Raw genomic sequence first — 15,333 nt, 5'->3', positions numbered from 1 at the left:
CGAACTCTAATATCACTTGTTAGGACCCTGTGAGCAACCAGAAAAATATGACACTAGAAATTTAACGTGGTTCGGTCAAAATCAACCTACGTCCACGAAGCACACCACAAATTCACTATTCGCTGGAAAAAATATAACTCTCTCACTCTCTTCCTCCTCTCTTTATTCCCTTTGCTCTCTAAGCTTCTCTTGTACATCTCTCAATTCCACAGCTCCTCTATTTATAGGGCTTTGGAATCAATTACAATTTAAGACAATAAATTACAAATTTGGGAGGTTACAATCATAAAGATAAATGGAGATAAATGGCAGCTTGCACAGCTTGCAAAAAACGTGTTTCCAGCTCAAGCTCCAGCTATGTCCCCTGGCTTCAGCTATAACACAACTCAACCCCTGAATTACAATTATCTTAATATTTATAGACCCACACACTCCATTAACTAGTTAAAATCTAAACAGTTAACACATTCATCATCCTTATCTCAACTTTGAAGTGGTGCCTAGAAACCCCAAAACACAAAACTGCTCCGATTAAATAGTAGAGAAACGTCGTTGGGATCCCGAAATGATATTTTCCAACTGATTCGAGAGATAAATCGAAGAGAGAGAGGCTAAGGGCCGCAACCCTAGAGGGAGAGAGAGAGAGAGAGAGAGAGAGAGATGTTGATTTTTATCCCAAACAAAATGACTTAGATGCCTTATATAGTCCTTTATCACGCAACAAACCGTTGACGGTTTGGTCTTTAACCAAACCCATTTTTACTGTTTTACCCTTACCCGGTTGTTGTAACTTAAAACCATCGATAGTTTTCTAGCCTCCGACCAAATCGTCGACGGTTTGGTCGACACCAAACCAAATTTCTTTTTTTTTTCTTCTTTATTTTCTCATTATTTAAAATTTTCATGTCTCTACAAAAGAACATTGAAAATTGAATCGAATCAAAATTTTGGTTCTTTAATTTATCTCATTTACTAATATGTTTGGTTCAATTTTGGTTAATATTTTTTATAATTTGATTGTTGCTTTAGTTTAAGTTTTTAATTTTCCCTACTGTTGCTTGAAACAAACCTATATATATATATTTATTTATTTATTTACAGTATATAGTATAATGCATATGACTACATAAATATATATATTATCTTAAGATTAAAAAAGTAATACACATGCATGGTTATACTCTAATTAGCCTAATAATTGAATGTTTATTTATATATTTACTTGGAGAAAATGGGCATATATGAAAAGGAAAGTGATGCTATTCGAACTTTCACTATCTCTAAATTGTCTTATAAAAAAAGAGAGTAAAATTATGTCCATGTACTAAGAAATTTATTTTATTTCTTATACTTTTATTTAATTAATATAATTAAAGACTTGTACTTAATAATTTCATGCAATTATTTCGTCATCCTAATAAAATCTAAAAATATCAATGAATCTTAATAAAATTGCTTACATATATTTAATTGCTAAATTGATATTACATATTGTATCGTATTTTTTGTAACAAGTCTATCATTTAAAAAAAAGGGTTCAAGAAATTTTGTTTGTGACGAAGTAATTATACATTGAATGCATAATTATAAAAATAATATATTTTTCTTAATAATAATATTCGAGATCCAAATGTGCTCGCTAATTTCCAAGGACCGAAGAGCTCTTCATTAATTTTAACTCCCCAATTCATAACTATTAATTTATCATTTCATTAAAAAAAAGAGCTTATTTTTGAACCATTTCAATGGGATTTTTTTTAAATGTTTCCTACTCAAAAGCAATACTATTTCGTGCACAGAATGCAACTTCACACCACATTTAATTTAGCTTCATAAGAATGTTTTTTGCTAAGTAATTTAATTTAAAACAAAGTTCGGTTTGAGAAGCTTGAGATTTCTTTGAAATGAGATACTAGCTCTAAGATTTTATTTCGAGAATGGAATGTTTATCTCATGACATTAAAATATCTTATGCTACGTTTGGGAGCATGAATTTCAGACATTAAATTTCTATGAACTTGATAAATTTTAATATAATTTTATATAACATTTTATCTAAATTCAATACAACTCCAAATCCATCCAAACATAAGGTTAACGAACCTAATATTATCATGAATTTATTTTTTGGCATTAAAATAAATACAAGAAAATGATACAATATTACGGATATTAAATTGTTAAAATTCTTCGAAATTCACCTAAAGGGGCGTTTTGTTTTGCAACATCTTTCCGTATTTTCAAAAGTATAATGCTTCAAACATGATAACCAAAAAATTTTACATTCCTAAGAACGAAGGAATTTGCACAAAACATGGTATCTCATTCTCAAACATTTAGTATTTTCAAAATTATTAATATTATTAACTCAAAAAAACAATTATTGATATTATTCTTGCATTAATAATATATTATGAATTTTAAAATTTGAAAATCAAATGTCCCAATTATTTTGGTAAATTGAATTATTAAAAGTATTGTATCTTTTAAATTTATAATTGTTGTAAGACCTAAGTTCTAAATTATTAATTTAATTAGGTATATATTCTCATAGATCCTTGTAGTGAAAATATAATTATTCTTAACATATTTCTCATATATTAATTAAGGTTATAATAATTTTTTTCTTGAAATGATTTTGCATTTTCGCATGTTAAACCGAGCAATGACAGTTGAGATATATTCTCGAGAATTTATAATATAAATTAAATAAAAATATTTTTATAAAATAAATTATATATGCATATTTATATAAATTATATATATATATAAATATTTATATATATATTCAAAAAAGAGCCAATAAAATATTTTTGGCTTTTTGAGTTGAGGCTTCTTCGGTAATTTTCCTTCTAACCAAAACTGTCCCATCGCGCGAACTCAAAACCAAAACCTCTGTCATTTCCCGCCAAAACCCTAAACATTTCACAGATCTAAGATAAACCCAAATTCAGAACCCTAACCCAGCGCTCGCACAGATCAAATCGCTTCGCATTCTCGCCCTATTACGCCATGAAAATTCGATCTCTAAAGCTCAGAGAAGCACACAAGAATGCCCAAAATGGGGTCGGCTCATTCTGCTCCCTACTCTGGGACGCTGAAGCTCGACATCTCGTCACAGCTTCATCTTCCGACCCCTCAATTCTCATCCACGATCCTCTTCTCCCCTCCAACACTCCCAAGACTCTACGCCACCACCGCGACGGGGTCACTGGCTTGGCTCTCAGCCCCAACTCCACCTGCCTCGCTTCCGGATCTATTGATCACTCTGTCAAGCTCTACAAGTTTCCGGGTATTGATTTGTTGTCTTTCTTGTCGATTTGGTATGCTTGGAGCTTGAATTTTTGATATTGGATTTTGGGAATCTGGGAAAAATACGGGTTTGGATTGTGTTTGTTGTTTTTGATGGGGTTTGTGTTTGTTATGATTCATTTCTAATGGTTTGTTACTAGATTAATGTTTTGTCGCCGAGAAAACGCTGGACAGGGAAAAAATAGCTGCCGACAAAATTTGAAAATTTAGGTTTCCAATTAAGTTATCTAGGAGAATTCAGTTTAAATGGAGTCTTGACGGGAATATCTTGGTGATTCGGAGGTTAAGCTGCTATTTACTCAGAAAAGCTAGGTGAAAAGAACAGAAAAGGAATTTCGCTTTTTATCAGTGTTAAAAAAGTCTGATTTGGCTGTTAGCGAATCATGGTCTTGATTGGACTTAGCTCTTTCTTTTAATCGGATCTTAATTTAGTGCGTCCAGTCCATTGTGCACATTTCTCATTAAGTTTTGTTGTAGCCATAAATTTTGCTGCTATTTTTTTTTTTCTCTTTTGAGTTGCAGGCAAATGTGGAAAAAAGAAAGAGATTTAAATTTTGAGTTATGGTTAGTGTTGATTTGGGCGCTCTAAAATGAAAAGCTCACTTCACCAAAGGCAAATGGTTCTATTAGGCATGCTTAAGTGGACCGTTGTTTTATTGACCTCAAATGAACAATCTGAGATTGCTTAATACTTTTCCTTCAATTTATTGGTGACCAATGGAACTGAATGAGAGAATGGAATGTGCTTGGGTTCTGATAATTGTGTTAGTTCTGAGACAGATTTGGTAATTATTACCATGGAGTTTTCCATCATGGATCCACTGCATCAAATTCTAAATTATCTAGTTCAATGTTATACTTTGTCCATTTCAAAAATTAGATGTATATCATGTATTTGGAACTTGCTATTTTCCAGTGATACCATGTTTTAATTGATCAATCCATTGAATACTATAAAATTATTTAAACAGCAGGCTTCCGTACAGCAGCTGGGAAAAGATTGGAGAAGAAAATAAAATGAGATCACAATCCACAAATGTTGGAATTTCATTTTTGAACTTTAAGAGAGCACGTGAGTTCTGGTAGTTTATAATGACTATGGATACATTTAGTATCATGGAGTCGAGCCAGTAACATTATCTGTAAATGTCATTGTATCAAATCACGCTCGCATTTGGACAAGAACAATAGGGTGCTAGTTTCTTATGAAAACTGAAATATTGTCGGGTCTCACAAGGAAAATTGTAACTACTGGTTGGAAATGAAGACAACAAGAGTGAGTTGGAATGTTTAGAATAATATGGTACAGTTAATACAATAACTTCTGATAGTTTATTTTGACTATGGATGCCTTTAGTATCATGGAATGGAGCCAGAACCATTTTCTGTAGATTCAGTTGTATCAAATCACGCTCACATTTGGATCAAAACTCTAGGGTTTTAGTTCTTATAAAAACTGAAGTATTACCGGGTCTTGCTGGGGAAATATTGTTACTGCCGGTTTTATGAAGACAATAAGAGTGGATTGGAATGTTCAGAGTAATATAATACATTTAATACAATGACTTCTAAATCTAACAATATGAATTGCAATCTCACCCTCTAGACTTTGCATGTGTGCTTAAAGCAGTATTAATGTTAAAAGAAAAAATAACTATTAAATCTAATCTAGCTGCTTGTAGATGATTATTATTGCTTTATCTAAGAGGGAGATAAGGTTCTTACCACATCTTGGGCAACAATTTGTAATCAAATGCAAAGGAAAATTAAGGCTTGGATCCATTATCCTCTTTGAGTTCAATATCTAAAGAAATTTGACTATGGTTTTGTGACATACATGATACATCTTCCAATGATATGGATAAAAATGTGGGATGGTGCGATTTGTGCCCCCCCACCCCCCCTCTTTTTTTAATACAATTGGTTGGTGATTGGCAAGACCTAAAAGGTTTATTGAAAAATTTATGAATATTAGTTGAGACTTTGATGCAAGGATGTTAAGGAGGTTAATTGTATACAGTTTGATCGTATTGATAATATTTTAAGGCATATGTATGGAAACTTCCAAGAGTCTTCATGAGCAATTTGATGTTCTCGCATCTAAAAACTTCATCATGATCAGTAAACGCTTTTAAATCAGAAATTCTGTAGTTTTAACACTGTTTTATTATGCCTTTCTGCACCTATTGATGTTCAATTTTTAGAAAAAAAAAAGGTAGTACATTTTGTTGGATATTTGAAACATATGTTTTCCCATATGCCCCATTATATTTGTAATGCATCAAGTTCTTGTTCAATTAATTAGCCTTGATTTTTTATTTCTTATTTTTTTAAACCAATTTTTGCAACGCTGAATGGATTTCAGAAGATTGACATCTTCAACTGTGAAAATATTGCACAGGTTTCTAATTTGACTATTTTGAAAATCCTAAATTTACTTTAACTACGGTTTAGTAAAAAAATGCATGTTATTGTTTTTATTTTTCAAAATTTCCCATCACAAACCTTAATACGTTATCCTACTTTATTCCCTTGTAGAAGATCTACTAATGCCTGTTTTGTTCTTATTTTTTTGTTTCAAATTTATAAATCTGTGTCAGGTGGAGAGTTTCAGACCAACATAACCAGATTTACATTACCAATTCGTGCCCTTGCTTTTAATAAATCTGGTAGCATGCTGGCTGCTGCTGGTGATGATGATGGCATTAAACTTATCAATACAGTTGATGGTTCAATTGCAAGGGTTCTTAAAGGACATAAAGGGCCTGTTACTGGCTTGGCATTTGATCCTAATGGCGAATACTTGGCATCCACTGATTCAATTGGGACTGTCATATTTTGGGAGCTTCATTCTGGAACAACATTACATATCCTTAAAGGCATAGCTCCTGACACTGGTTCAGATGTTTCTGTCATGAATGTGCTTAGCTGGAGTCCTGATGCAGAGACTTTAGCCGTCCCTGGTCTGAGAAATGATGTAGTTATGTATGATAGAGACACAGCTGAAAAACTGTTTTCACTAAAAGGTGATCATGTACAACCTATATGTTTCATGTCTTGGTCACCTAATGGGAAATACATGGCCACTTCTAGTTTGGATAGACAAGTTTTAATCTGGGATGTAGATCAGAGGCAGGATATTGATAGGCAGAAATTTGATGATAGAATATGTTGTATGGCATGGAAGCCAATTGGGAATGCATTAGCTGTCATTGATGTGATGGGAAAATATGGTGTGTGGGAATCAGCTGTTCCTTCTTCAATGAAATCCCCTACAGAAGACGTACCGAGTTTGCAATCAAGAAACAGTAATGGTCTCCTGTTGTTTGACGAGGAGAAACAAGAGCCTAGCACATCTGGAAGTTTAAGTGATGTTGGTGAAGATAGCTATGGTGAATCTGAACCACCAAGTAGGAAAAGACTGAAGAAACGGCCTGCAAAAGATGAAGATTTGGATGAAGAGATTAGTGATGATTTGAGGTTGCTTCCAAAGGCTGAATCTCGTAAACGAGCTTCTCATGGTCACAAGGAAAGCTTGGATAATGGGAATGACAAACAAAGAAGTGTAAGTGTAACGGCTAGGCCTTACATGCAGGAGGCTTTTCAGCCTGGTGCGACTCCTATACAAACTGGAACACGGCGCTTTTTGTGCTACAATATGCTTGGAAGTATTACAACAATTGAACATGATGGATACTCTCATATAGAGGTAATTTTACATGGTGCTTCCATTAAGCAAGTGACTATGTGGCCCCATGCTACAGGAATTAAATATGACTTTTCTTTATTAGTAAACAAGGTCATCTAAAATGGCTTACATAAACACAAAAGGGAATTTCTGGCTGTTTTAGTTTTAATTTTTTTTATTCTTACTTTATTGGTGTAATAGCATGCCAGTAAATTGCTAATATTGATACGAAGCAATTTTGGCAGCAAACGGGGAAAGAACAATTGACTTTTTCTGTATGATGTGCTCATGATTTGTTGTGAATTGGGTACAGATAGATTTCCATGATACTGGTAGAGGCCCACGAGTTCCATCAATGACTGATTATTTTGGTTTCACAATGGCTTCATTAAACGAGAATGGAAGTGTCTTTGCAAACCCGTGCAAGGGTGAGAAAAACATGAGTACCCTCATGTATCGTCCATTCAGTAGTTGGGCAAACAACAGTGAGGTTAGCTTGTCTATCTTTTTTGAAACCATTTGTGACTGTTGGCAATCATGTGTGAACTCATAATCTTTCATGTGAACTTAGTGGTCTATGCGGTTTGAAGAAGAAGAAGTGAAGGTTGTGGCACTTTGTTCTGGTTGGGTGTCTGCTATTACAAGTCTTAATTTTCTTCGTGTCTTCACCGAGGGTGGCTTGCAGGTTTGTCAAATTTGTACATTGTCAACATTATTTTTGATAATATTTAAGAAAGTCTTGGTTGGGCAAGCAAAATTTCTGCCTTCATTATGAACCTGCTATTGTCCTATTGTTTTCCACAAAATCTTTGTATGGGTTTGCTAAACAGTATTATGGAGACTGCTGTGAGTGTAACATTTCTAGAAAAGGGCCAGAACTATATAGAAACAAGTGAGGCCAATCGGACCTGGGGTGTTGGGGGGGCGGGTGTGGTCAATTGGGAATGTCATTGGACCTGGGCTACACAATGGGGTAGTGCGTCCCCTTTGCTGATTCTCACTACCCATTCCCATGGTTTTACTATGATACCTCCAACATGAAAAGTCCATGATCAAGCCATTGCACATATGCACTGATGTTAAGTCAATTTCAGTTGTAGTCTTGGAGGAACATTTGAGAAATCACTGAATAGGAAGGATGGGAGAGCAAAGAAGACTTTTTATCTCTAACTTGAAAGAATAAATTGAAACAAAGACGGTGATAAGGGAAAGGATAAATTTCTATTGTGGTTAGTTATATTTAGTGTTTGTTATCTGCTTGTGTTTGATGTGCTTGTTTAAATTAGGAACATATCAGTGGAACACCAAGTTATTTAGTAATGTGCTTAATGAAAGATAGTGCTTATTTATGTTTCAAATGTGATTGCCTTTTTTCCCAAATAAAATTGATTGAAAGGTTGCTATACCTCCAAGTCATCATCTGGATGTGGATAGCTGTTCTATATAAAGTCATCCTTGGCCTTAAAGAATGCTAGCCATGAACATTCTAGCAACACTGAACTCAGGAGAGGCAAAGGCCACAATGACCTTATACACGGTTGCATTTGAATTCATATAGAAGATTGTCCATAAATTCAAAGTAACATTCATTAGCAAGGGAATTATAGAAGCATTTTTTAGTTCATCAAGAGCACAAAAGTTTTAAAAAAGGTTCAAATAGAGAAAACTAGGAAATGTTGGGGGTGGGGGGGGGGGGGGGCGCTGATTAGGTCTATTTCTGCTGTAGTTCATCATTTTCCTCGTCATCATCATCCTTTGGTCTATGTGCACTGTAACTTGCAAAGTTGATTCCACTGAGGTCTAGTTTGCTAAACTTCTGCTGCACTTGCTTCCTGTAGGTTCTAAAAGCCACTTGGTATGCCTTTGAAGCATATTGTTCAGCCCCCTCTTTAAATGATCAGGGGGCTTTGAACTTATCAACTGCACGACGATTGACTTTTTCTTTCTCAACTAAAGCTGCCTCCTAGCATCCTTCTAATAAGTCAATCTTTGTGTCCATCTTGATGGTCTGAGCTTCTAATAATCTAACCATGGCCTCATTGTTTTGGCAATAAGCCTCATTCAACTTAGCACTTCTCTCATTGAATCACACCAATAATTTGTTTAAAATAGTGCACATATTTGTAGCGTGTTGGTGGTCATAGGCATGATATGATAATATGAATCAAACAGAGAATGAAAGGGGAATTCTAGCTGAATAAAAAGGGAATATTCACCTTGTTAGCATAGTGCCAAGATGCACTGTTCAGAGCCTCAGGGAAATCCCATCAATCTCAAGTTTATTTTGTGGAAAGAGGAAGCTTTTAGCCACCTTTTAGGAGATGGCAGCCTTGTGAAGGGCTGAAGAATTGGTAGGAACCACACCTGAACACATGAAATGCTACACTTGAGTAGCTCCCTTTAGTGCAAGTAGAGCTGCACCTGGCTCAGTCGTTCTAAGAGTTAAGAGGAGTACAAAAGTCAGCTCTGATCTTCTCAGCTTCAATCTGAGGTTTTATTCTTTCTGCCACTCTTGTTCGTCATGATTCTCTGCAGCGCAGAGAGGTCAACTAGGCTGCTCGTTTTGTAAACAACAAGAAAGTGACTCTAGTGAGAGTTGCATGTATGTCAAATAGAAGAGGTTTAGTTGAAGTATATGCCTGGGAGTCTTGACTGGACTAAGCCTAGAAACAACGAGCCTCTCTCTAAAGTCAACTATTGAAACTTAAGTTGACCAAATTTTGCAAAGATTCTTCTGGTTATGGATCAGTACCTCAGCAAGATTGAGCCCGGTGCAGCCATGCAGGTATTCCTTGGGGAAGCTACATCAAAATTCAAGTATTGAAAACACATTATTAAGTAAGCAAAAAAAGGCAGGAATTAGGTGTAGTGGGTCCCTACACTTATCGTCAGCAGTCCAACTGACTGCACCTGGTGTGAAAAAGTACTTCCAATCTTAATTAGAAGAAAGATCACTGTTAATGAACTTATAGTTGGGGCCCTATGTGAAGTATGACCAACTGTCCTCAGTCAGTTGCTCTGTCAACTGGAAACAGATTCTAAATATATTTGATGACCAAACTTGCAGGCGGAACTGTTTGGTAAAATCTACTAGATATTACAAGAAGATGGGGACTGGTTGGTCTAGAGCTATCTTGTAGAAGCTAAAGACCTCAATATAGAACATGTCCAATGGAAGGTGAGGACCACAAATTTAAAGAAGTCTTCATGTAAGCCAAGCTCACCAGGATGCGGAAAGATGTTCTCTCAGAAGGACTTGGAAGCCTAAGTCAACTAATTCCAACAAATAGAGTTTTCTTGTGAAAATTTCTTGTGAGAGTTTTATTGTCATGAATAGAATTTTCCCTACTTGTGGACGTAGCCCATGTACAGAATTTGAAAAGTAACTTGAACCACAAAACAAAGCCTTTCGATATCTTTTGAATTTCAAACTCCTGAATCTTTCATATATATCCTTTGCAGAACAGCGATCTGATTCAACCTCGAATGGGTAAAAAGTGAAGAAACTGAGCTTTACTGAGGTTGGGATATTGAGGTTATCCGACCTTGACCAGGTGTGCACAAAAGCAAAGTGTTTGCCTAGTTTGGCCTTATGAATCTTACATGCACGAAGGCTGAGCTATTGACTATAGAGCTTCTTGATTGTCTAAAACCCACTAACAGGAGAAGAAGGAATGATGGCAAGGGGTTAGCCGATAATGTGTTTGAAATTAGAATAATAGAGTAAAAAGATGTTTTATTCTCCTGGCTGTATATTATTAATTTATTACGAAATTATTCTTTTACTATAAAAAAATAGAGCTTTGTCATTTTTTCAATGATTAAGACTTGTGCAAGCATTCATTTCTTTCTTAGTTGAAGTCTTGTCAACTACATGCTTTGATGTCACATAACTATTAGATTAGCCTTGAAATTCACATAGGTCGTGTGGGATAAAGTCTTTTTGTGCTGAGTGGACTAATATCCAAGAACCAAACGTGTGAGCGAGCCTGGTCTGAGCTGTAACATATTTCATAAAGCTCAAGCAACCAACCTGCTCTGAACTTGGGGGCATGCCAAAGCTCTAAAATGAATTTCTGAGTACCAGTCTGAGCTGGTACACCCTTGTGAGTTTTGCATGAAGGGTCAGGAGAGAGATAACCAATATAGCCCGATCTACAATTTGCAAACACAAGTGCAAAGGTCTGAGAGATCTGGTCTGACTTATGAGCTCAAGTGTGCAACTTGAGGCCTTGACAGACAAGTTGACTTGGTTCATTTGAGGCTAAGTCTCTTCACTTTGCTTAATTCAGGTTAAGCCACATGAGGCCTGACAGACAAGTTGACTTGGCTTATTTGAGGTCTAGGTCTCTTCACTTTGCTTAATTCAGGCTAAGCCACATGAGGCCTTGACAGACAGGTTGGACATATATTCAGATCATAGACTTAACATGTCTTTAAGAGTGAGGAATTAAGATCCGGAGTGGGAGATGGCCATCTTCAGAGGGCATAATCTGAGGATCTCTAGTTGGATGCCTGGACCTCCTCTACACACACACACACACTCTAGACCCATGAATGCTCAGGTCAGACCTGTTTACCTGCTGTTCTCTTGGTCTCTCCTCTATGATTGCTTCCGCATATTTACTGATTTGAAGTCGGAGAGGTTTCTCTGAGGTGACTCATGGCCTCCCAAGATGCCTTTTTTCCTTCTTGTGTGAGGAGCCTTTCTGGCAGTAGCGTGTTTAGATTTTGTGTCAACATTTGCTATGTTGGAAAATTAAAAAAAACAGCCGCCTGGTGCACAAAGCTGCTGCAAATGTGGGGTTTGCATTAGGGGTGTTCATGGATCGGTTATCCGAAACTGAACCTCTAGAAACCAAACTGAAGGTTTCAGTTGGGTGTTTCTGTGAACCGAAACCAATCTGAACCCTTCGGTTAACCAATGGTCCAGTTAACCGACGGTTACGTTTGATTGTCGGATCTGAACTGATTTTCAAACCATTATAATTTTTTTTTAAAAGAAAAATGAGATATTTTACTTCGTTTTTGATTTAATGTGTTGCATTTATACTTTATTTATATTAATCAATCACCCCAAACATATTTATGCATACTATTTTGTAACTTTAATAATAATATATAATATAATTTATGCATATTGTAAATAAATACATATATCAGTTTGGTTGGGGTGACCATCGATTCATAAGCATAAAAATCGAAATTGAACCAATAACCCAAAACTGTTAAAAAAAAAAAAAAAGTTGAAACCGAACTGAACAAATTTGTTAATTGAAATTTTAGTTTGTTTTGGATTGGATTTTCGGATTGGATTGGTTTCCAAATATTTTTGAACAGTCCTAGTCTGGGTATGTTAAAAAAAATATGATATCATAATTTATGGGTATTCATTTTATGCGTTTTTATGTGTATGTTGCTTTCTATGCTTCTTATTTAGTTACCTATACGAGTCTGCTAGTTGGAATTATATCTTCTTCCTTGCTGGTATCATGGGCTTGGTGTCTGAGCATGTGAGTTTTGCTGAACCGCACTCCTTTGCAGAGATATGTCATCTCCCTTGATGGGCCCGTGGTTACTGCATCAGGTTTCAAAGATGAACTAGCTGTTGTTACTCATGCTTCTCAAAGTCTCCCTTCAAATGATCAGGTAATATTTTCAACTTTTGTCCAGTGGTTCCCTGATGAGTTACTACAAGAAATACTTTCCTATGTCACTGTTGGCTTTTTGAACCATGTAAGTAGATGTGAGGCTTGACCTTATTCTAGAGATATCATCTTGACTGTTGGCACATTGATAGGTCTATATAGAAAGGAACAATGATATCTTTGATAAAAATTAGCTATATAAAATTTAACTGTTGATAATTTTTTCAATAAAAAATATGTATAATCTTTTATTTTTACTTTGCTATGTTGGGTACATGGTTTAGTGGTTAAGCAGGGCTAATTTCTGCCCTTGTCATTCTTGTGATAAAGTATGCTTAATGATTTTCCCATGAAATATGCAGATGCTAGAGTTTAGAGTGTATAACTTCTGTAATGGGACCCAGTCCCACAGAGGACGTCTTCCATTGAGCCCTGGTTCTTGTCTAATGTGGTTTGGGTTCAGTGAAGAAGGCCAACTAAGTTCTTATGATTCCAAGGTCTGCTGAATCATTTTCAAGTTGTGTCTTTCCTGCATCCTTGAGTAAATTATTTTCCCCATCTGAGCTTGGATCTAATATTTTAAGTAAAATATGCAGGGCGTGCTCAGAGTATTTACAAACCAATTTGGTGGCAGTTGGCTTCCACTCTTCAGGTTCAAGTTTGTTCTGTTTCTGCCCTTGTTATTATGTTTCATCCCTGTCCTCTGTTAGTAACATTTATATTGTCCAGTGCTAATAAAGAGAAAAAGATGGAAGAGAAGTATTGGGTGGTTGGATTAAACACAAGCAAGTTGTTTTGTGTTGTTTGCAAGTCTCCTGATATATACCCACGGGTAGGTGGCTCATCAGTCACTGCTACTGTTGTCTGTTATATGTTTCATCACTCAGCCCATGAAAAATTTCTATATATTTATCTTTCAGGTGACACCCAAACCAGTCCTTTCCCTGCTAGATCTCTCTTTTCCTCTTGCATCCTCTGACCTGGGGGCTGAAGGTCTTGAAAATGAGTTTATACTGAACAACATGCATCTCTCAAAGGTTTGTCATTTTTTGAAATTAACTTTATGCCATTTCTAGATGTGCTCTTGCTCACAAAAGTTTATCAGGCGTGATAGCTATGATAGAAGTATTGTGGAAGGAGGCTGTGTTTTAATACACTTTTATTTTTGGGACAGCCTGTCCTTCAATTTGGCATAGGATGCTCCTCCAGAAAGAATTTGGCATCTGATTAGTTTAGATATTAATTCCTTGCAGATTCAGAAACTAAGTGAAGAAATGGCTGCTGCTGGTCTGGACACTACTTCACTTGATGATGAGGCCTTCAATATAGAAGCCACTCTAGACAGATGCATATTGAGGCTTATTGCATCCTGCTGCAATGGTGAGTTATATAATATATGTGGTATCTTATGGAAGAATCCAAATTAAATATGTTATATCATTTTCCATTTTAGTGGATGAATATTCTGAGTGCAATGCTTGCTTATGATGGCTATCCCAGGTGATAAGCTTGTGAGGGCCACTGAACTTGGTAAACTTTTATCATTGGAGAAATCAGTCAAGGGTGCAATAAAGCTTGCTACTGCCCTGAAGCTTCCAAATTTGGCTGAGCGATTCAGTAGTATATTGGAGGTAAGCCCTTAATACCTGAATGAGATTTTGTGGTTCTTCCTTGGTAGGTTTATCTGAAAGAAAGCAACTAATCTTACATATGCAATCTTGCAGGAAAGAATGCTCAATGAGACTATAGGAGTTGAAGCCATTCAACCCACGATCTCAAACTGCGGTACATCCATCAGATCTGATGTCAACAGCAAGAACTCCCAGTTGCCTGAATACAGTAAAACATCTGAACCTCTTACTCCGTTATTCTCACCAAAATTGTCCACCCCTATGTTTGTTAAGAAAGGGAAATCACAAGTGGCTGAAGATGGTAAGGAGAAAACAGAACAAAAGCAAACTGAAAATGTGGTGAACAGAGAGGTACAGAATTTGGGAGTGGTGAAGAGCTCTGGTGAGGCAAACAGTGTAACAGACGTGAAAGTAGGTGAGGTATGTCATGTACAAAATCATCGCCCATCTAATCCATTTGCCAAGTCATCAAACAATCAGGAGAAGTCTTCTTTGTTTGATTCCATTAAGAAGATGAAAAAGATTGACAACACAAGTAAGAGATGAAGGAATTATGTCGGCCTTATATGAGTAGACTTAAGAGGCCGAGCAAAGCCGTTTATTTATTTATTTGGTTCTGTGGATGCAAATTGCAATGTAGATCACAAGGAGCCAGATAATTATGTAACAAGTCATTCTCATGTAATTATATATTTAGTCAATATAAAATTTTCTCATTGATCTCTTTAAACACTGACTGAAGTGCCATACTTATGTAATTATCTATTTAGTCAATTTAAAGTTTTCTCATTGATCTCTTTAAACACCGACTAAAGTGCCTGGTAAAGATACATAAAGTCTGTTGGTTCATTTTATCATAACAAGCAAGCAAACAGATTGATCTGCCATGTGTTTGGGATACGTTTCATTAACATTATCCAATGAAATCAGAATTCACAACTGAGGAACTGCAAAAACGTTTTAAAGATCAACTTGTAAATTGACAAGCCATCCAAATCCTACATCTGACTGAAACATGACTCAAACCATGTAACTCAATCTGTCCGGTTAGAGA

General features: G+C 35.9%; 1 protein-coding gene across 1 annotated transcript; it reads left to right on the top strand.

Moving 5' to 3' along the window:
* Positions 1 to 2,916: 2,916 nt before the first annotated feature.
* Positions 2,917 to 15,009, top strand: LOC131146655 (protein ENHANCER OF LHP1 1). The gene is made up of 12 exons (XM_058096388.1): positions 2,917 to 3,292; positions 5,913 to 7,021; positions 7,314 to 7,490; positions 7,572 to 7,685; positions 12,545 to 12,649; positions 13,011 to 13,145; positions 13,245 to 13,300; positions 13,378 to 13,480; positions 13,569 to 13,685; positions 13,902 to 14,028; positions 14,149 to 14,279; positions 14,373 to 15,009. Exons 1-12 carry the CDS (start codon positions 3,013 to 3,015, stop codon positions 14,823 to 14,825), a joined length of 2,907 nt encoding a protein of 968 aa, XP_057952371.1. The 5' UTR covers positions 2,917 to 3,012; the 3' UTR covers positions 14,826 to 15,009.
* Positions 15,010 to 15,333: the final 324 nt, after the last annotated feature.

The sequence above is a fragment of the Malania oleifera genome, chromosome 13 (genome assembly GCF_029873635.1).
Source record: "Malania oleifera isolate guangnan ecotype guangnan chromosome 13, ASM2987363v1, whole genome shotgun sequence".
Taxonomy (NCBI): domain Eukaryota; kingdom Viridiplantae; phylum Streptophyta; class Magnoliopsida; order Santalales; family Ximeniaceae; genus Malania; species Malania oleifera.
This window is presented reverse-complemented; position numbering and strand designations above follow the sequence as displayed.